The 21,692-nt window shown below is 35.9% G+C and overlaps 1 protein-coding gene across 1 annotated transcript in view; it reads right to left on the bottom strand.

Moving 5' to 3' along the window:
• Positions 1-1,202: 1,202 nt before the first annotated feature.
• TSPAN13 (tetraspanin 13) overlaps positions 1,203-21,692 on the bottom strand; it is a 32,507-nt gene continuing 12,017 nt past the window's right edge. Inside the window, exons 2-6 of the mRNA XM_033088908.1 lie at positions 13,382-13,549; positions 12,604-12,684; positions 11,539-11,652; positions 8,828-8,941; positions 1,203-2,297 (exon numbers count right to left, since the gene is read on the bottom strand). Of these exons, the coding sequence (XP_032944799.1) occupies positions 2,223-2,297; positions 8,828-8,941; positions 11,539-11,652; positions 12,604-12,684; positions 13,382-13,549 (552 nt within the window). The 3' untranslated portion in view covers positions 1,203-2,222. The remainder of the gene's footprint in view (positions 2,298-8,827; positions 8,942-11,538; positions 11,653-12,603; positions 12,685-13,381; positions 13,550-21,692) is intronic.

Raw genomic sequence — 21,692 nt, forward strand, 5'->3', positions numbered from 1 at the left:
AATATCACAAAGCAAATAGGGAAGAGAACAAACAAAATGCCTTAAAGGAAGATAAGAGTTCAAAAGTCTCACTTCCTTTATGCGTCACTCACAATTTCATTTTATGTATAAGTGGGAACTGTGTTCAGGTTGTCCAGAACTCAACATGACACTGAAGGATAGCAGAATATGCTACCCCAGAACATACCTCTTAGGCATAAAGATTCTTTTGAGCTGATTATTTCTGAGAAACAGCACACAAAGGAGAAGCTCTGAAAACAAGAGTAGAAGTTTACCCTTACGTAAGGGAAATTCACATTTTTAAAGGGAGTCTCCATTTGTAGGCTGTCTCCTTCTCTGTATGATGGGAAGGACTCTAAATCACAAGAAACTTAACAATGTAAAAATAACTCTACATAACAAACCTTACCTGTGTTTATTGCGCTGTTCCTGGGAACCACCCCTTCACTAGCCTACACACACACACACACACACACACACACACACACACACACACACACACCCCTTTCTTTTGTCTTTAGCTAAAGGTGGTATTTAAGATGGTGGCTTGGGCCATCTAGGGAAGTTACTCAATTTTTCTGGGTATCTCCTGAGGTAGGCATGTGGATAAACTTGCTTTTCTCTTGTTAATCTGTCTTATTACGCAGGGTCTCAGCCAAACTCAGAACAGTAGAGGGAAAGTTATTCTTCCTCCCCGACAACATCACGGGAATGTCACAATTTAGTTTTCTTGAAAGATTAGCCATCTTCCCGTCATGGAAGCGACACACACACACACAATACTCTAAAATTCTATAGATCAATCACTTACCATCTTTCTTGGTCTAAAACCCATCAAGAAAATTACCGATAAAATACCATATACTACATAGAATTCAAGACAAGAAATTAGGGATTTTCGGTAACAGGACGAACTTACCTATTTTTCCCCAAATAAATATAAATAACTTCTCTTTTAAAAAACAATTCTCACTATGGAGAAAATATTAAACTGAAACACTTTAAGAAAGGATTTTGGGATGACTACCAGTAGACATTAGTGCTGGAAATTCATTTCCATGGGTGGATTATACACTAAACTATCAATATTCAGCTTTAGGTCAAAGAGAACCCAAATTTAAAAAACAACAACAACGAAGTCCACTTAACTTAATTCATGTATCAACTCTCCCATTAGTTTTTTTTTTTTTAATTCAAATACTCATACATGAAGAAAGGTTTCCATCCTTTAATTTTTTAACATAATATACAGGACCACAATACTATTTCAATTTCAAATGATGGGAATTCACATTCAAATATGCTTGTATTTGACAATTTGCTGTTACAATACTGAGAAATTTCATGAAAAAGGTATTTGACAATTTGTAAGAAAATCAAATATCTTTTTGCTACGTGGGCCAATGCAATAATAGTAGCTTGTTTAAAAATGCAGTCTTGGATTTCAATTATAAAATATCAACATTATATAGATACACTTTCTGAATTTCTCAAACTCATTCCATTTTGAAGGCTGAAGGCCCATGTGACACATGAGAAGATTCATGAGACCATTTCCTTTGTACTTACCTATAAAAATCAAAAACTAAACCACACTTTCCTAAAGACATAGCTATTTCTAGAATACATTAGTGTAATAAAAGACTACTAGAACTAAATTATAACTTTTATGTTAACAATTTTCACCACAATACATACCTCCTCAAAAGACAAAAAAAATAAAATAAAATAAAATAAAAAAGGGAATTTAGATTTCCCATTCTGAACTTAACACAATATTAATAGAAACTTATACTTACTGGCTTTAATAAACTTGAATTCTTTTTTTCCCTGTAGGAAAGTAATCTACACAGCACAGTGCTACATACAATTAATTATTCCAGTGAGATGTATACTTAGATTCACAATAAGATCAACAGCATAGTGCCATACAAAGTTGTTCTGCAGTTAAAATGCTAAGAAAGGCCACAGAGGATAGTGCTAGACACTGAGAATACAGTAGATTACAGGGACAACTGAGGTTCAGACCACAAGTTTCCTTTTTTTTTTTTTTCAGCAATGGGGAAAAATAATAGTTAGAGAAACATAAGAGTAAAAATATATAATTCCACTGTCAATCATGTAATTTTCCAGACGCTGTTTCCTTAAACAAGCAAATTAGCATAACTTCAAGTTAGCTGTGAACACCACCAGACTATGAAAAACATTTCCTTGTTATCGCATCAAAGGAATGCACTAGGATTAGCACGAGGATCTTTCTGGTTTCTATATCTGTAGGTCAGCCAAACACCCAGGATCTGAAATGGAAAAAAAGAAAGGGGAAGAAAGAAAAAGTCACTGTCGTGTATGTTTATTCGGTTTACAATAATCTGGAACCTCTGAAGCATTTTGCATTATTTGTTCAACGAGGAAAAGATTTCTTCTTTTTCAAACGTAGTCAATAATCCAAAAGAGAGGCCCAAAGAAAAATTAATATGAACACTGTGGTAGGCTGAATAATGGCTCTCCAAGGATGTCCAGATCATGATGCCCAGACACTGCAGATATGTCATCACTTTGCATGATAAGAGGGAACTTTACAGACGTGATTGATCTTGACAGGGAGGCAGAAGGACAAAATCAGAGATACAGAGAAAAGGTGCTGTGATGACAGAAGCAGCAGGAAGCAGAGTCAGGGGAAAAGATGCTACACTGCTGGCTTTGAACATGGAGGAAGGGGCCATGAGCCAAGGAGCGCAGGCAGCCTCTCCAAGGGAGGTGTGGGGGCTACAATTTTAGAAAATAAGTTGTTATTGCACCATGTCCCACACTAGGTTTACTAAAGAGTTAACCAATATAACTTATCCTTTAAACTAAGAAATAGGTCCATTATGTTCCTGTTACCTCAAAGTTGACTTATTTAAAATAATGAAAACCCTCTGAAAAAGACACAATTTTAATGGAACAAAATGAATTCCAAATTACATTTCCCATTTTAGATCTATGCCAACTTATAATCTAAATTCTGTGTATTTAGTTTATAACTACCTACTCATTAGCCCCTTAACCTACTTCTAAAGAATTATGGTAAGTCCCAAATTTTCTCCATTTACCACAATAATAATTGCTGAGTTACTGTATAATTCAAGACTGGCAATGTTTATAGCTAAAAACACATGAAGGCTTATGGAACTATGGTTTGGGAACTGAATCAAGGAAAAATAAGCCTAATTTAAGGAAGTGGAAAGTCTGGTTTGGAGGCTGTACGACAGGGATAAAAAGCAATTTACTTAAATACACAAAGAGTATTTTGGGACAGACTCTGTTCTATACACTTTAGAAATTCATACACTCCTCCCAACAACCCTACATTTCCCTCATTTTATCAGTGATGGAGCCGAGGCACAGTGAGGTTAAATGACTGGGTAATAAACAGTCACACACGTCATGAGTGGTAGAACTCGGTTTAAACCTGTTCTTAACCACGTTTGTGGTTTTACATGAGATGCTGATGTGTCACTGGCCGTTCTCAGGGTAATATTTCACCTACCGTTTCAACTATGCTGGTGGCTACAACACCTGCCTGTTGTCAAACAGCTACTTCTCTGCCACCCCACAACCTGTCCAAGCCTCATGTCCTTGACCCTGCCGTGGAAATGCTGGCACCCAAGGAGCTTCTGGTTAGAATTTTTGAAATTGTTCAATATTTGGATTATCACCCCTAGGTGTGCTGATGCTGTAAGTTATGGTTCTTAAGGGGAAAAAAGGAATTGAGTCAATTAAATACTTATAACCTGGAGCCATGTTTTACCAGAAAATTTCTTTCCTCCAATTCAGCTGCAAGTGACAAAACAGGACAATCCCTTCCGTTGCCCCACTGCTGAATCACTATCTCCTCCCTCATTCCCAGGGACAGCATGGAAGGGAGGCCACACCCAAAATGCAAAAAGATCAAAATTAGACAATTATTGGATTTTAAGCTTACAAAGGTGCTCATAATTTAAAATTTGTCAAGAGTAACTTTGACTAGCCCTGATCATGAACTCTGCTGATTCTAGAATTCACATCCCATATACAGTAAGTTACCAAAGTATAGTTGACACCTAGAAATGTACTGGAGGTGACAAAAATATGCATACACGTGACTTGTATTCATCTTTTGTTAATTGGCATATATTGAGTATTACAATTTTAATTCAGTTTTTTCCTTTCTTAAAATGTGTATAAATTTTTGGCACCCTCTGTACATGTAAAGTATGTAATAAGTCTGTGCTCGTTCTATTAAATATAGAAAGGCAGAAGAAATATGCCAAAATATAAATGTTGACTATTTCTGAATAGGTCAATTTAGTTAGTAGATACATTTAATCTTACATTTTAATAACTTTCTGTATTTTCTAAAATTTCTACAAAGAACATGTACTAATTGTCATAACTTTTGTCAGATTCAAAATCAATGTTACTTTGATAGTTTAAATTTATTTTCAGGTATTAACAGTTCAAATCAAATCTTTCCGTTTCACCTATGGTAGGAAATCATCAGCTAGTTAGCCTCATCCTTTCAGACTCCAAGAATCAGTGATTCTCTGAAATACTGAATAAAATAAAAATTTTTAAAGTGAGAGAGCCTATAAAATATTCATTATCCAGAAAATATCAGGTTAGATAAATTATTATTAAAATCTCTAGCTAGGTTTCAAAAGGACATGGTATATAAAATATAGAACAGGATTCCTTGAAAAAACACGTTAGATATCTAAGATTCATAAGTTTATATTCTTAAAGAATTGGTATTAAAAAAAAAAGCAGGGGGAGAGATGCATGGTTTGAACACTGAGGATTTTTAGGGCAGTGAAAATACTCCGTATATTACAGTGATGGATAAATGTCCTTATACATTTGTGCAAACCCATAGAATGTATATCAAGGGTGAAGCCTAATGTAAACTATGCGCTTTGGGTGAGAATGATGTGGGTTCATCAACTGTAACAAATGCAGCACTGGGAAGTGACGGTGATAATGGGCGAGGCTGTGCATGTGTAGAGTAAGGGATACAGGGGAAACCTCCGTACCGTTCCCTCAATTTTGCTATGAACCTCCAACTGCTCTTAAAAAAAAAAAAAAAAAGCCATAACTGAAGGCAGTGGGATCTGGTGAGAAATACTGGAGCTGCTCAAAACAAAGCAGAACAAAATTCGTAAAATAATTTCCAGATATAAAAAAAAGAAACCATGTGGCAAAACTCTAGCTAATGGAGTGTACGGAGATCTCTCGTTCCAGTTTTCCTCTATCTACATTTTGAAATTCTCATGACAAAAATTCATGTTTTTTTTTTTTAAAAGGAAAGAAAGGAAGAATGCACAGAATCGTTTTCAAGCTATATAAGCCTTTTCTTGAATCAATGTCAAAATCAACCCACATGACAGCTCTTTCCCAAGAAAAAGTAAAACGAAAAAAATACAGGGATATCAGAGAAAACTTCTCTTTAACAAGTGAACATTAAGCTTGGTCTTTATCTCCACTTTGTTAATACGAGCCAAGTGTAGATTTTTTGCGAGGGGGAAAAAAAATAACTGAATTAGAATAAGATATATAACATACTCATGTATATGTATATAAAATGTACTCTGTATTGCTCATGTTACATTAGGTATACATTACATACACAAATGCAATACGTACAGTATATGTATATGTTACACACACACAATCAAAATGGGAGCATCTAATGTATAACATGGTGACTATAGTTAATTATAATACCTTATTGTATAACGGAAACTTACTAAAAGAGTAGAACTTAAATGTTCTCACAAAAAAATAATAATGATAAATAGGTAGTAATTAAGTATCACCATGTATACATATATCAAATCAAATCAAATGATGTACACCTTAAATATCTTACAATTTTATGTGCCAGTTATACCTCCATACAACTGAAAATATCTGTATCTATATAAATTTCTAGGCCTAAGATGGAGCTGCTCCTGTCCAGGGTGCCACATCAGCAAACCAAAACTTACATAGCTTTTGTGTCCCTACAAATGCTCCGCTTGACCACAAACAGTATATTCAGTCAGCCAGTCCCCAAACACTAAGCCGACTTTGGGCTTTCTCACCCCAAACAAGGTTGACTGTGTGGCCCCAGCCAATAAGATATTTTCTATTTTTCTCTTCCTTGTTCTTTATTACTTATCCTATAAATACTTTTTAAGCCTCTGCCCCATTCTGCAGTTCTCCGAAAGGAGACTGCCCACTTCATGAAGTGTGAAAGTTGGTATCATCTGAATTGTCTCTTTTAATCATTTCTGAACACATATAATCAAAATGAGGAAGGTCTTTCCAAGCATAAAAATCAACTGGATAAACCACAGAGAGAAAAAAAAAACTGCAACGAATTTAATTACATGAAAACTGAAACCGTCTATACATTTTATCTAAAAGTCATTAAAAAGTTAAATGAATGCCAAAGAAAGTAAAAGCGAAACAGAAACCAAGTAAAGTGAGGAGGAAGAGGGAGAGGAAGAAAGGAAGGAAAAGAAGGAAATAAAAGGGGAGCGCACCATTCTTATGCACCTGGATTCACCCTCTCAGGAAGGCCAGCTTCCTGCCTACTTCTCACACACCTAGGCCCTAAGCCCCACTCTGAGATTCTGATACAAAATTCTCCTTTTGTGCATATGCTATTTTGAGTTTCTTACATGCAATCCAGAGGACCTCGATCGAGACAAAAGTGGGCATTAGCATAGGGAATACAATCAATAGTGTGGTAATAACTCTGTATGGTGCTAGGTGTGTACTACTGAATAACTATGATGTGCACCTGAAACTAATATAATATTGTACCTTAGCTATATTTTAGTAAAAATCTTACAAAAAAAGACAAAAGAAGAAATGCAAATGGCCAAAACACATATAACTACATTGTCAGACTCATTAGTCACATTTTCAAAAGAACAAAGAGGACTGTACCGTGTTTCCCCGAAAATAAGACCTAGCCAGACAATCAGCTCTAATGTGTCTTTTGGAGCAAAAATTAATATAAGACCCGGTCTTATTTTATAGTAAAATTTTATAGTAAAATAAGACCGGGTCTTATATAAGACGGGGTATAATATAATATAATACAATATAATACCGGGTCTTATATTAATTTTTGCTCTAAAAGACGCATTACAACTGATTGTCCGGCTAGCTCTTATTTTTGGGGAAACACAGTAATACTATTTTTACCAATCAAATTGGCAAATATTTATTAAAATAGAAATATCTAGAATTAGTGGTCAAATCAAAATTTGATAGAATCTCCCCAAAAGGCAACTTAACAATATTTATCAAATTCTTTTAAAATGTCCATACTGAATGTGTCATGTTTTACTTCTAGAGATGTAATCTAAGGAAAAAAAAAAAAAACACTTGAGACTACAGATTTTAAAATTACATAGGAGGAAGTTAACCATAGAATTATTTATTATAGTGACATATTGAAGGAAAAATTAAACGTCCAAGATATTAAATTAACACACTAAACATCAATCATACAAAACACTTAGGATTTTTCTGATTATTTTTAATAGCATTATTCTATACATGCTATTCTATTATCTGCTTAAAGCAGGAGTGTGACTACCATGACAACAATTGAGGTCCCATTATTTTTTCTTAATGAGGTGTAACATGGTGACTTATACATCAATAATTTACTAATGGCTACAAAATGACAGCTAACACACAGCCCTTGCCATGTACTAGGTACTATTCTAAGTATTACAAGTATATTTACAAGTATACTGATTCCTGTAATCATCATAACAACTCTATGAAATAGGGGCTTTCCACTATTACATCTGCTTTTTAATGAGGAAACAGAAGCAGAGAAAGGTTAAGTAACTTGCCCCAAGGTCATACAATGAATAAGCAGTGGACATAGGTTTCCATGCCAGATAGTGTATTCCTTAACTATTTGCTCGTGTCTAATATACTCAAATTTAATCAGCTCATTATTGAAAAACACAAGTTAGCCCAAAGGTTTGCTGTTATGGACAATAAACATTCTTGTATTCATCTTACAGTTATATGAGTATCTCCATGAAATAAAGCACTGCTAGTAGAATTCATGAGTTAAAGAAAAAAAATTTTAATTTTGATACATATCGCCAACTCAAATGCATCAAAAAATGTCCATGGTTATTAAGAGCTTAATAAAGACAATGAGGAAGGAATTAGCATTCCTCAAAAATTACCAAAATCTTTTTTGTGGTTTTGCTTACAACACATATATTATATATGAATGTATTAAGTAATATAATATACTAATACAGTATAAATATATGTCATATAGATAAGAAATTAATAGCAGTGGTTACCTGCCACTTTTAGAAGGCTAGTAACAAAGGGGAATAAAGGATAGGTTGAAAGGAAATTTTTCAAAGTGTACCTTTATGTATATGTATTGTATATTAACATATATATTTAACAATGTTAATGTCCTAGCTATTCCAAAATCAAATTTAAAATGATAATTTATCATATAGTTCAAGAAACAGGAGAGACCCTAGATATACCCCAGTCTGATCTCATTTCATTTGTTCATTACATTTTACACAAGTTAATGATCAAACATCTCACCCTGTATAAAGTTAATGCTAGGTATGTGAGGCCTTCTGATTTCCAGGACTCTCAAGGTAGGGCTCCTGCTACTACAATACTAGTTCTCAGTGAAAATATCCATCGATACATTCCAAAAGTTAAGTGAGATGCTAAGGTAAAACGCTATGCCTTCTTGCCAAGTACCACAAGAATCCCTATGAGAAACGAGGAAAGATATTGAGTTATTTGCACATACCTCTGTAAAACTGAAGAAGAGACCAATGCCACCGACAAATCTCAAAACCTCGCCAGCGTATTTTCCTATTATCGGAGCACACAGTGAGCATGGGTGGCCGCTTTTCATACAGCTCTGTATCAATTAAAGACAAGAAATTTTATTTCAAAGTACATTTGTAAAGAGCAGATTAAAAACTGCACCCACATAAAAATTAGTGTCTGGACATTATTCTAAAAACGACATACAGACGACAAACAGACATATGAAAAATGCTCAACCTCACTAATCATTAGAGAAATGCAAATAAAAACCACAATGAGAGACCACCTTACCCCAGTCTAAATGGCTATCATCAATAAATCAACAAACAAGTGTTGGCGAGGATGTGGAGAAAAGGGAACGCTTGTGCACTGTTGGTGGGACTGCAAATTGGTGCAGCCACTATGGAAAACAGTATGGAGATATCTCAAAAATCTGAAAAAGGAACTACCTTATGACCCAGCAATTCCACTCCTAGGTATCTATCTGGAGAAATCCAAAACTCTAATTCAAAAAAGTTTATGCACCCCTATGTTTATTGCAGCACTATACACAATAGCTAAGACATGGAAACAACCGAAATGCCCATCAGTAGACTGGATTAAGAAACTGTGATACATTTATACAATGGAATAATACGCAGCCATAAAGAATGAAATCTTACCATCTGCAACAATATGGATGGACCTACAGAACATTATGTTAAGTGAAATAAGTCAGACAGAGAAAGACTAATACCATATGATCGCACTTGTATGTGGAATCTAAAGAAAAGAATAAATGAATGAACTAATCAGAAACAGTCTCGGAGACACAGAGGAAAAACTGAAGGTTGCTAGATAGGAGGGGGGATGGGAATAAGGAGGAAGGTGAGGGGATTAGAAAGCACAGTCGGTAACCCCAAAGATGGCCACGGGGCAAAAGTCAATTTGGGGAATGTAATCAATAATGTTGTAAAGATTTTGTAGGGTATCCGATGGACACTTGTCTCATTAGGAAGACCACCTAAGGGATGATGTAGATGCCTGATCACTGCACTGTACACCTGAAGCTGAACAATAATGAATGTCTATATATAATAATAAACTATATATATATATATATATATAGTTACAAGAAGCGGAGTACAGCATTAGGAATAGAGACAGTGGAAATGTAATGGCTGTGTGCGATGTCAGAGGGGTAGTGGATACGGAGACGGGGGTTGTCACTGTGAGAGGGATATAAATGATAAATGTCTAACTATTACATGGTTTTGTGCACCTAAAACTAATAAAAAAATGAAAAACTAAAAATAAATAAAAGTGAAAAAATAAATAAGAAAAATAAAGTCTATGCTGTCTGGAAAAAAAAAAGAAAGAAAAATTAGTGTCTGGAATATTATATTCATTTTGGTGCCTCAGTTCTTTAGTAGTGTCCCAAATTCTAAGGGGGCTCTCAAGATTCCCACGCCCAGTGTCCACACTCTGAGGAATCACCTCCTTGAGTATAGATGGGATTTTTAAATACTATGGATGGTCACTCCCATGTTTATGTGGCGTTGCTAAGACACAATCCTAACAGAATGTGAGGGTCTCATGATGACTTTGATGCTGCCATGTTGTGAAATGGCTGAATTGTTAGGACCTGAGAGTAGCCTCTAGGAACTGAGAGACACCCGGCAAGAAAACAAGATTTCAGTCCCACAACCACCAGGGGCTGAATTCTGCCAACAACCACGGAGCTTGGTAGAGGACCTCAAGCCTCAGACGAGATTGCAGCCCTAGACAACAGCTTGATTTCATCCTGGTGAGATACTGAGCAGAGGACCCAGCTAAGCCAAACCCATGGAAACTGAGATAATAAATGGGTGTTGTTTTAAGCCACTAAATTTGTGATCAGGTGTTTGTTGCACAGCAATAGAAAACTAGTAACACCAAAAAAAAAAAAAAAGAAAAAAGGCCTCGCTGAGGAGATATCCAACTCAAGTCTCAGAGAGATGGTAATAGGAGTTTCCCCAAAACATAAACACATCTGAACTTTGTAGGAGAACCAAGCTCCAAGTCCATCCTCACAAAGGATTGGTTTGGAACCTGGAGGTCAGGAGTCTGGCCTGGGACAAAAGAATGGCTCTAACTGGTTCATCACTAACTCAGATCCCAGAGCGAAAGAGCAAGAGTTGTGATGGGAAAGAAGGGAGAGAGGAATGATGCTAGTTCCATGAGTCCTCCACCGTAGGGACTTGAGCTAGTTAAGAAGCCCCATTTAGTATAGACCACTCTCCTCCCGGATATGCCTCAAAACAAAGATATTTAGACACCTCCTCTGAATCTCTAAGGCTGATCTGCTGTTACTTCTCTTTCACAATTTGTTCTCTTAGGTTGATACAAAAGTAATTGAGATTTAAAAGATTAAAAATAATTGCAAAAACCGCAATTACATTTGCACCAACCTAATAGAAGAAGCTAAGTGGGAAGGCATTAGGGACAAAGAACCAAAAGCATGTGTCTGACAGGACCCTGGATAAGCAGTACTCTCAGAAGTGGATATTTGAAGACAAATGATACAATAGTGTACATGGAATATAACTTAGGTGTATGTAAAGCATTTAAGAAATACAATTCAATACCAGAAAGTCCATTTTTTCCATGTTCATCATTATTCGTCTAATGTAATACATCTCCAAAAAAGATTTTATACTTTGTACTTACAGCCAGACAGGTGTCATTTGGATTAAAACTTCGGAACCCACAGCAGTTTAGATTTCTCTGGATGTCATTCCGGGCACTTGCTGTATTGTTCCAACCAACTTCCAGAAGCTGACCCTAGAAAATTTAATATATACATGAAAATGTGTCATCTCTGCACAAAATGTATAACTCTACGGCCTGCAACTTTTAATACTGAGTGTACCTAAAATAAATACTTTTTATAAGACCATTAAAACTGATCAAAGGGTTATACCTCACTCTGTAACCAAAATTAAGGCACTATTCCTATCCAAGAATGAAAAGTCTTAAATTTTACATGCAATTTAAAAGCAGCCCCAGGTTGAAAAGAATACTCCTTAGTGTGTAACGAGAAACATTTTCCATTGCCCCAAAATTGAGACCCATATTCTTCTACAAATTCGAGTTTGAAAAGGGTAATTGCTAGAATGGAACTGCAATATTCTGGAGCAAATGTTTCACTCCATAACGGTGAGAAAAGACTGGGTGAACATCTGGAACATCTGTTAGCAGTAGCATTATTCCCCAGTGCAGGCAAAATCCTACTTAAAAGATGCAATAACATAGCAACAGTTTTAGGGCTCTAATCAGGCACACTAATGCAATCAGAAACAAAAGATTTTTCAGCTACCGTGTTTCCCTGAAAATAAGGCCTAGCCAGACAATCAGCTCTAATGCGTCTTTTGGAGCAAAAATTAACATAAGACCCAGTCTTATTTTATTATAAGACCGGGAATATACCATAATATAACATAATATCGAGTCTTATTTTACTATAATGTAAGACCCGGTCTTATTTTACTATAATAAAAGACCGGGTCTTACATAATATAATATAAGACCGGGTCTTATATTAATTTTTGCGCCAAAAAATACATTAGAACTGATTGCCCAGCTAAATCTTATTTTCAGGGAAACACAGCAGGTACTGTGAAATGGCATTCTGCACACACAAAAAGTTATTTTATATCCCCTTCATTTCTCCCCCCTTTTTTCCTACACATATAGTGTGGCATAATAGAGTAGAAGGAAAAAGTCTTTGCTTACCTGTTGCTCCTGGTTCAGGGCTAAACAAGCACATGATACAGAAAACTGAACAATAAATACAAGTAAGAGAATGATCATGTACTGAGAATACAAGTTAAGGTTATCTCTTGATACTCTTAAAATAACATAAAACAGAGGTACTGACAACTTTAGAATTCACTAGAAGGAATTCACCCTGAAAATAGAACTAATGGCACTTAGAGAAAATGCAAAAAGAAGACACGTAATTATTATTTTGACAATACACTGTAGCTGTAAGTTCATATAGAAAAATACTGACAATAATAATAATAATAATTTCACCTAAACTCTGATCTATTAGAATTTCATTTCGATTAAAATAAAAATTCTTACATATATAAAATAGGAAATACGTACAGATAAACGTATAGATCATAGGAAATAGGAAATAAGTACAGATAAACGAGAATTGTGAAATTCTCAACCAAATCTGAACGTGTTGGAAAGGACTGAGAGATCACCGAATCAGTTCAACGTAACTCTGAATGTGCAATACTAAATAAATAGGACTATACTGAGCTTGCAAAATACATTCTTCATGATGTGAAAAGCAAGGGTGGGAACACGTATACATATAACAACTTCACCTTAAGAAATGTTCCTAATGTTGGTTGAACAAATACATACAGTGCTCGCCAGGAGTTTGTCTCACAATTTCCTAAAGATAATTTAAAATTCATTGTAGTTATTAAGAAGTAATCAACAAAGGTAAGAACAAACCCAATGGGGGTAAACGGCCCCTTTTTAAAAAGGATACAAAAAAAAGCAACACCTGATGGTGTTTTACCGCTCCGATCAGTCCCACTAAGGCAATCAGGAACAAGAAGATGCCCACGGCAATGACCACACCGACCACCCGGAGACTGGAAATCAGCCCGAAGCCAATGCCCCATGCGGCAATTCCAATTAGCAACAAACTAACCAACTGTAAAAACAACCGAAAAGGGAGGAGAGAGAGGGGGGGGAAAGCGTCAATTTGGAACAATAATATCAAGAACATTTTTTTCAGGGACCCACAAAGTATCTTACAAATGATTGCTCAGACTCAATACACAATAATAGAATACACACAATAATAGACTACACACAAGATCTCAGTAGATAGTATGGTTTTAACAAACTATATTAATCCTTGGTCATGCTTTAAAGAAAAACTGACCATGGCCTATAAAATTATTATGGAGCCTCAGAAGTCACCTGGTTTACTGAGCCTAAATGAGTTCTACTTAAGTTTTTGAAATAATAGCATACATAAAATTTCTAGATGCCAATACTCGTACATCTCAGTCCAACTTACTGAATTTCTTCACATGGAAATCACTAATCTTTCCTTCAAAATCCAGCTGGACTGTAACCTTCTCTGTTATGCTTTCCAGGTCCCCAGTAAACTAAACGAATCTTCCCCTTCTCTGTCCAACTTGAGCATAAGGACCCCATCTTTTCACCTATCTCCCCAGAACCTATCAAAGAACTTGGCCATTGGGAACAGTCAAAAATTTCTCACCGGGCTGTTCCTGAAATGAGTTGCTTTACGTGTCATTATCTATTCTATTAGGATTCATATACAGTTGACCCTTGAAAATCACAGGTTTGAACTGTGGGGGTCCACTTATATGTGGATGTTTTTCAATAAATACTTACAGTATTATCAATGTATTTTCTCTTCCTTATTATTAACATTTTCTTTTTCTCTAGCTTACTTTACTGTAAGAACACAGCATATAATACATGTAACATAAAAGATGTGTTAATCAACTATTTATGCTGTTGGTAAGGCCTCTTTCTGGCCAACAGTACGCTATTAATTTGGGGGGGGTGTCAAAAGGTATATGCAGATTTTTGACAGTATAGGGGGTCAGCACCTCTAACCCCTGTGTTGTTGAACGGTCAACTATATAGAGAGAGACCACTGAAACTTCTGGATGAAAAGAGTGTAAGAGATTTTAGCTATTTAGAGTAAAATGGTATTCTGAGCAAGAAGAAATTACTTTACATTCCAATAATTTTATTTATATACTTATAAAAAAGAAAAACCAAGTGAAGAGGGAGAATACATGCCTCAAAAATCGATCATTACCTGTAAAAATCAAAGTTACAATTATTCTTTAAAATAACACAAATAAATCGCACGCCATATAAAGATAATCATTAGCTGATAGAAGATATAACTTAAACAGGTATGTGGCAGATAGAGAGCTGGGGAACAGGAAGGAGACAGTATCTTCAAATCCAATGGTGAGTCAATCATTTTCTGGAACAAGATGACTATATAACACCCAGTTGGGAGGAATCAAAATATATAAAATACACTTTTTGAGCATCACTTCAAAGCCTAATGAAAACTTTGGGAAAGGGAAAAAATTCTCACAAATTTTGCCACCACGAAATTTGCACAGTCCCTCTCATTTTCTCAACTGCTTCTTATCAGCAGGTCCATTTGCTTCTGCGTCATTTTTATCATCTCACTCACCACCTTCTCCCAACTTCAGACACTGTTGGATTGAGAAAAAGTCCTCTGACCCATCCCAAGTGAGCGTATTTCTGACTCTGTGGTATCCAAACATAACACATGGTCCTTTCACGAGGTGTAAAAGTCGGCACCCTGAAGGAGGTGTGATGAAAGAAGCACCTCGGTGAGGTTAGAGGGCTACGCTCAGCATCCTCACTGCATCACGGTCCCAAACACTGAAGACGGCCCACACTCCAACACATCAGACCGACTCACTACTTATCAGCCAGGGTTCTTCATAGAAACAGAATAGGATCTGTATTTAGAGGAGGGGGCGGGGGCGTTATTTTTAAGGAACTGGCTCATGTAATTGTGGGGACTAGCAAGTCTGAAATTTGTAGGGCAGGGTAGCAGTTTGGAAATTCAGGTAGGATTTCTTTGACGCAGTCTTGAGACAAGTCCTACCTCAGTCTTTATTCTTAATGCTTTTATACTTCATGTTGTAGATGAGGTCCACAGTGTGGAGGATAATTTGCTTTATGGAAAGTCAATTAGGTGTAAATGTTAATCACATGTAAAAAAATACCTTCACAGCAACATCTAGCTTAGTGTTTGAACAAACATTTGTGCACTATAGCCTAGCCAAGTTGACATATAAAATTAACCAACACACATGCCAACTTCAAGTCCTGGATATGATGTCTATTTCTTAATACAATTAAATTCAGGTGCAGGACTATTACTCTACATTTCTTTGAGTGTTAGGGCCAAGAGGATGCAAAGCATAAATAATATGATACATAAAATTCTTCTAACCCCATAGTTTTAAAGAATCCTTTGGGGACTCATACCAAACTCTTAGTATTTTAATGAGATTCTTATCACAAGTCAAATATTTATCAACAAACGGTTGGTGCCCACTATGCACTAAAGCCAGAGACAAAACATCCCAACTAGAATAAAGATTGGAAACTTTCTCTGTGTTGGGTCAGATATTTACCATCTGGCTTTGTGGATCACATAGTCTCTGCCACAACTATTCAATTGTAACACTAAAGCAGCAATAGACAACACATAAATGAATGAGCAGGTCTGTGTTCCAATAACACTTCTCTACAGATACTGAAACTTAAATTCATATAATTTTCATGTGTGACAAAAATATTCTTCCTTTGATTTTTTTTTTACCCCAACAGTTTAAAAACATAAAACATTCTGAGTTGGCAAAATATACAAAAATAGGCAGTGGAATGAATATGGCCCATGGGCTGTAGTTTGCTGCCTCTTGTTCTACAAGTCAGTGTAGGAAAGAATGAAAAATTACAATGGGACAAATACTTGCTCTATCACGCATTTTCTCAAGGGTGAGTCAGACAGAGTACAGAACAATAATCCAAAAATCAAGATAAACAGAATGGGCCAAAGACCAAAGAAACAGGCAGTAGGCTGAGCAGGCAGTAGGCTGAAAAAAATGACCTTCCTGTTAACAGTGCCTTATTTAGCAAAGGAATAAATATTATCTTATATGGCAAAAGATGTGACTAAATTAAGGATCTTAAAATGAGGAGCTTACCCTGGATTATTGGGTGGGCCCTACATGTCATCACAAGAACCCTTATAAGACAGAGACAGAGAGACATTAGAGAGAGAGAGAGACAGAGAGGAGAGGAGCAATGTAAAGACAGAGGGAGGGGTTGATGTGACCACAAGAAATGCTGGCAGCCACCAGAAAACAGAAAAGGCAAGGAACAGATTCTCCCCCAGGGCTTTCAGAGGAAGTGCAACCATGTCACCATCTTGATTTCAGACTTCTGGTCTACTAAACTGTGAAAATAAACTTTATTTCTAAGCCACCATGTTTGTGGAAATGTGTCACAGCAGCCCTAGGAAACTAATAGAGGACAATCTATACATTTGAGTTGAACAAGTCAGGAAACAAGTCAACTGTTTCAGAAAGCTGTCTGATGTTTTACCACCAGTAGAACCTCTAACATGTAGCTGGAATTAAGAATCCGGGTATCCTATCAGCACCCTCCCAGGAAACCAAACTCTTTATTTACAATAGCAGAATTTCAGGAAAAGGAGGAAACTGTCCTCAACTCAGCTACCAACCTATAGGTTTGTTAATAATGAGACTCTTTTACCCTTTCAAAAATAATAGCTACAGCTAAAAAGTGGGTACTTTATCACTTCTACAAGAAGTTCTAGGTCTCAGACTAAGCATTATGCTATCACTGAAAACATTATCTAGAACATTGAAAACTATCTCTGCTCTGATTTTGTTTTTCCCTATGTAGGGGAAGAAAGAGACAACAAATACCCTTTTATATAACTCTCTGTCAAGAGTATTCCTTAGGTCACTCTGCTGTAATATACTCTAATATAAAGAGGGTGCCAAAAAAATGCATACACATTTTAAGCAAGGAAAAAACTGTATATTAAAATTATAATACTCAATATATACCAATAACAAAAGATGAATACAAGTCATGTGTATACATTTTTTTCGCACCCCCAGTAGTTTTCAGTGTATCCCCATCACAAATACCAAAAACATTGAAGAGGGTATCAGTTTCTCATTGTTGGTTTACCAAAAGTTACCACAAGCTTAGTGGCTTAAAATAACACAGACTTATTTTGCAATTCTGGAGTTGAGAAGTCCAACATGGGCCTCACTAGGCTGAAATTATGGTACAAGGCTGCAATCCTTCTGGAAGCTCTAGGGGAGAATCCATTTCTTTGCCATTTCCAGTTTCTAGAAGCTATTTGCATGCCTTGGCCTAAAGTCCACTATTTCCAAAGCTAGCCGTGTAGCATCTTCAAATACCTCAGACTACAAACTGCTTCCCAAAGCACGTCTCTTTGTGTAAACCTTGTGTAAATACTCCTGCATTCCCCTAATAAGGACTATTGTGATTACATAGGTCTCTGCCAGATAATTCGGAATAATCACCCCATTTCAAGATGCTTAATTTAATCACACCTTCAAAGTCCCTTTTGCTATATGAGGTAATATATTCATAGGTTCCAAGGATTGGATGTGCACCTTTGTGAGAAAAAGGGCATTATCCAGCCAACCAGAGAGGGTTTTGGGAACATGGGCAACTGAGTTACCATAGAATCCTTCCTGCCACAAATACTTTAAAATACTGAAAAAGACTGTAACATTAGATTTAAATATATGAGCACAAGGAAACCATGGGAAATTCCCACGGGCCAGAAAGGAAGAAAGAACTGAAAGTCAGAACTAAAAACATACAGTTGGTGCTGCGGTGGCCCAGGAGACGGTGGGAACAGGTTCTTGGATCAGAACAGTCCCTTAAAGGGGAAGGACTTGGGTTTTAAACCAGGCAGAATTGGGAAGTGAAACTAAGACACTTGCATAGCTAGGACTTCCAGAGAGCTGTATTTTCAGTGTAAGGGGTTACGGAAAAATTACACCACGACATCCAGGAAGACAGCAAAGATTTTTGAGTCTCTTCAAAAAGCATTCTGCAAGAAAGAGGAACACCAAGCCTACCGTGACCATGTCTGGAGTTTAAAATGTACACTACTCAGGCATGCAGCAATCATTAAGCCAGCAATTCAGATAAAAGCTAACCACAGGGAATGATGGCAGGGGTTAGGGGAGGAAACTCACAGAAGCAAATCCAAAATGACTCAAGAGGGACACTTCCAAATCCCAGCCCTCACACCATTCCCCCCCAAAAAAATAAAATAAAAACTTTGTTGTCAATCAAAAATCACAAAACACATAAAAAGAAAAAAATCTACCATGAGAGATACAAAAGACATAGCAAAAGATTAGCACTCCCAAAAACATGAGGTAATAAAACTGAATGAGACTAAAATTAACCTGTTTAAAGGCAATAAAAAGATAAACGAAGGAATAAAAACAATACAAAAAAACAAAACCATATTTTAAAATGAAGACTTGAAAAAGAACCAGAGCAAAACCAAAAGAAGAGAAACGTGTAATAGAAAGGTCGAAAGCTCCATTAAAAAAGAAAAAATTGACAGGCCTTCACCAAAATTATATATGAAGGAAAAGAATAAGAATAAATCCTGCAAAATGTCCTTAACTGATAAAAAATAACTATCAAAAACCCAAAGCAAAAATCATACTTAATGGTAAAAACTGAGAACTATTTCTTCTAAAATTTAGGAATAAGACAAGGGTCCCAGCCATCACCACTTATATTTAGCATTGTGGTAGAGGTTTTAGTCAACTGAATAAGAGTGAACATGGAACAAAAATGAGGAGAAGACACAGCTGTCAGGATTCAAATTAATAGGAATTGCTAGACAAGAAATCTAAGAAAATACAAATATTATTAAAACTAGTAAGAACCAGAAAAGTTGCTAAAAGTAGGGTCAATATACAAAAATCAAAAGAATGCTGACGCACCAAAAAACAATCGCTTAATGCATTTTTCAGGATGCAATTTGTAATAGACCCCCGACCTCAGACATATAAATAAATCTAACAAAAGTATTGTAAGATCTTCAGGAAGAAAACTGAAATAAATTGAAGAACATGAAGAAGATCTAAACTAAATGAAGAAACATATCACGTTCATGGGTGGGAACACTCAGTATAATAATGAAGCATTAATGCACCTCCAATTTAGCCTACAAATTAAATTTCTAGTCGAAGTCTCAATAGGGTTATGGGTGGAATTTTATACAATGATCCATTAATGTACATGGAAGAACAAATGTTATCAAAGCATTTTTAAGATTAAGAAGTAAAGCCTGTGTTTGCTGCACTGTCACCAGCACCATGTGTGTATAAAAAATGCTCCCAGTAGCAAATCAACCTTTATCAGTGGTTCCAGCTAACTGTCTCAAACTGTCTTTGTTGCTGCTTTCACCATGCTCTGCAAAACCTGAGTCTGATTCTACCTCTTTTGAATGTGTTTGGTTTTGTAAAATTAGTAAAATTAAATATATAAATAAAAAAGAACTAGACAAGTTAAACACCATCCCAACAAATATCAGAACTTATTGTAATGGTTCAGTAATTAAAACCAAGTAACTGACACAGATCTAAATAAGCCAACAGTGTGGACTTGGAGAGAGATGGAATTCTAAATCAGTAGGGAAAGAATACGCTTTAATTAATAGCCGCGTGACCATTACCTTCTCATTTTGAAACAGGAACGTAGTAGTCCCTACCTCACACCGTAGATTTAAATCCTAAATATAAAAACGTAAAACTTCAGCTTTTAGGAAAAAACACAGAAAAATGTTTTGACTTTGCCATGTAAGAAGAATTTCTTAAACAAGAACCCCCAAAAGCATGTAAAATACTAAACGGGCATTTACTATGTGCAAGGAAGTAGTCTCCCTCAGTTTTTCCTCTGTATCTCTAAGGCTGTTTCTGATTAGTTCGTTCATTTATTCTTTTCTTTAGATTCCACATATAAGTGAGATCATATGGTATTTGTCTTTCTCTGTCTGACTTATTTCACTTCGCATAATGTTCTCTAGGTCCATCCATATTGTTGCAAATGGTAAGATTTCATTCTTCTTTATGGCTGCATAATACTCCATCGTATAAATGTACCCCAGTTTCTTAATCCAGTCGTCTACCGATGGGCATTTCACCTATGACTATTTTTAATGCCTATCTTCTCAAAAAGAGAGAGACGTGGAAAAACATTGGCATCTGTAAAATTAGGCTGTTAGGTTCACAAGAGTCCACCACATTATTTTCTGTGTATATGAAATATTTCCTGAATAGAACTAGACTTGAAAATTTAACAGCCTTTTTCTTACTAGAGCACCAATTCTAAGTTCTTCTGCTTTGCTTTCCTCTGTAAATTGGTCCAACTTTCCTCATCCAGCCTTTCCTTTCACTATTCCTCCAACACAGCTACTTAAAACAAGATCTCATTTCTCTCTCAAATACTTCACATTAATGCCTATCTGTGCATCTTCCAAGTACTGTCCACATTCTCTCCTATAATTTAGGGAACAGGAAGGCTTTCAAATGAAAGTGGTATATACCTGAAGTCAGTAGGCAATACTTTGTTGAACCTCCACTTGTTTATAACAGAAAGCAAAGCTCTAGGTGTGTCACATGTGGGTACTCTTACATGTAAAACAAGACACCAATCATCCCCTTCTCAAACCCAAGTCCCAAGCACACACATGGACACAAACACATTCTCATTTGTAAGGTGGAAAAGAAGATAGGTTTAACTATCCGATCCAAAACAAATATTGAATTTATTACCAGGACAGTGAAACTGTCCAAACATAAACTTATTTGAGCTAATCAATTTTCTGATGAACACCCAAAATATGTTAGGTTTTTTACAATTAAAAAATTGAAAAAAACATGAATGTTTTCTTGTCTTCCTGTGTATGACTGGTATTTCTAACACATTGTATAACAAAAATCCCCCAAGTAGTCATAATTCACTTTTTAAATGTAGAAAAAATACACCCGAAGAATTATGATATCCTTCTAAATAGATTTGCTTATCAGTGTTTCTTTAACTTTTACTAAAAAAGAACCTTTAAAGATAATAATGAAACTATTTTTGAGTAGTGGCAATTGTATGTTATGGTTGGTTTGTAATTTTAAGAGAATAGGATTATAATGAAGTCT

Source organism: Rhinolophus ferrumequinum, chromosome 20 (genome assembly GCF_004115265.2).
Source record: "Rhinolophus ferrumequinum isolate MPI-CBG mRhiFer1 chromosome 20, mRhiFer1_v1.p, whole genome shotgun sequence".
Lineage (NCBI taxonomy): Eukaryota > Metazoa > Chordata > Mammalia > Chiroptera > Rhinolophidae > Rhinolophus > Rhinolophus ferrumequinum.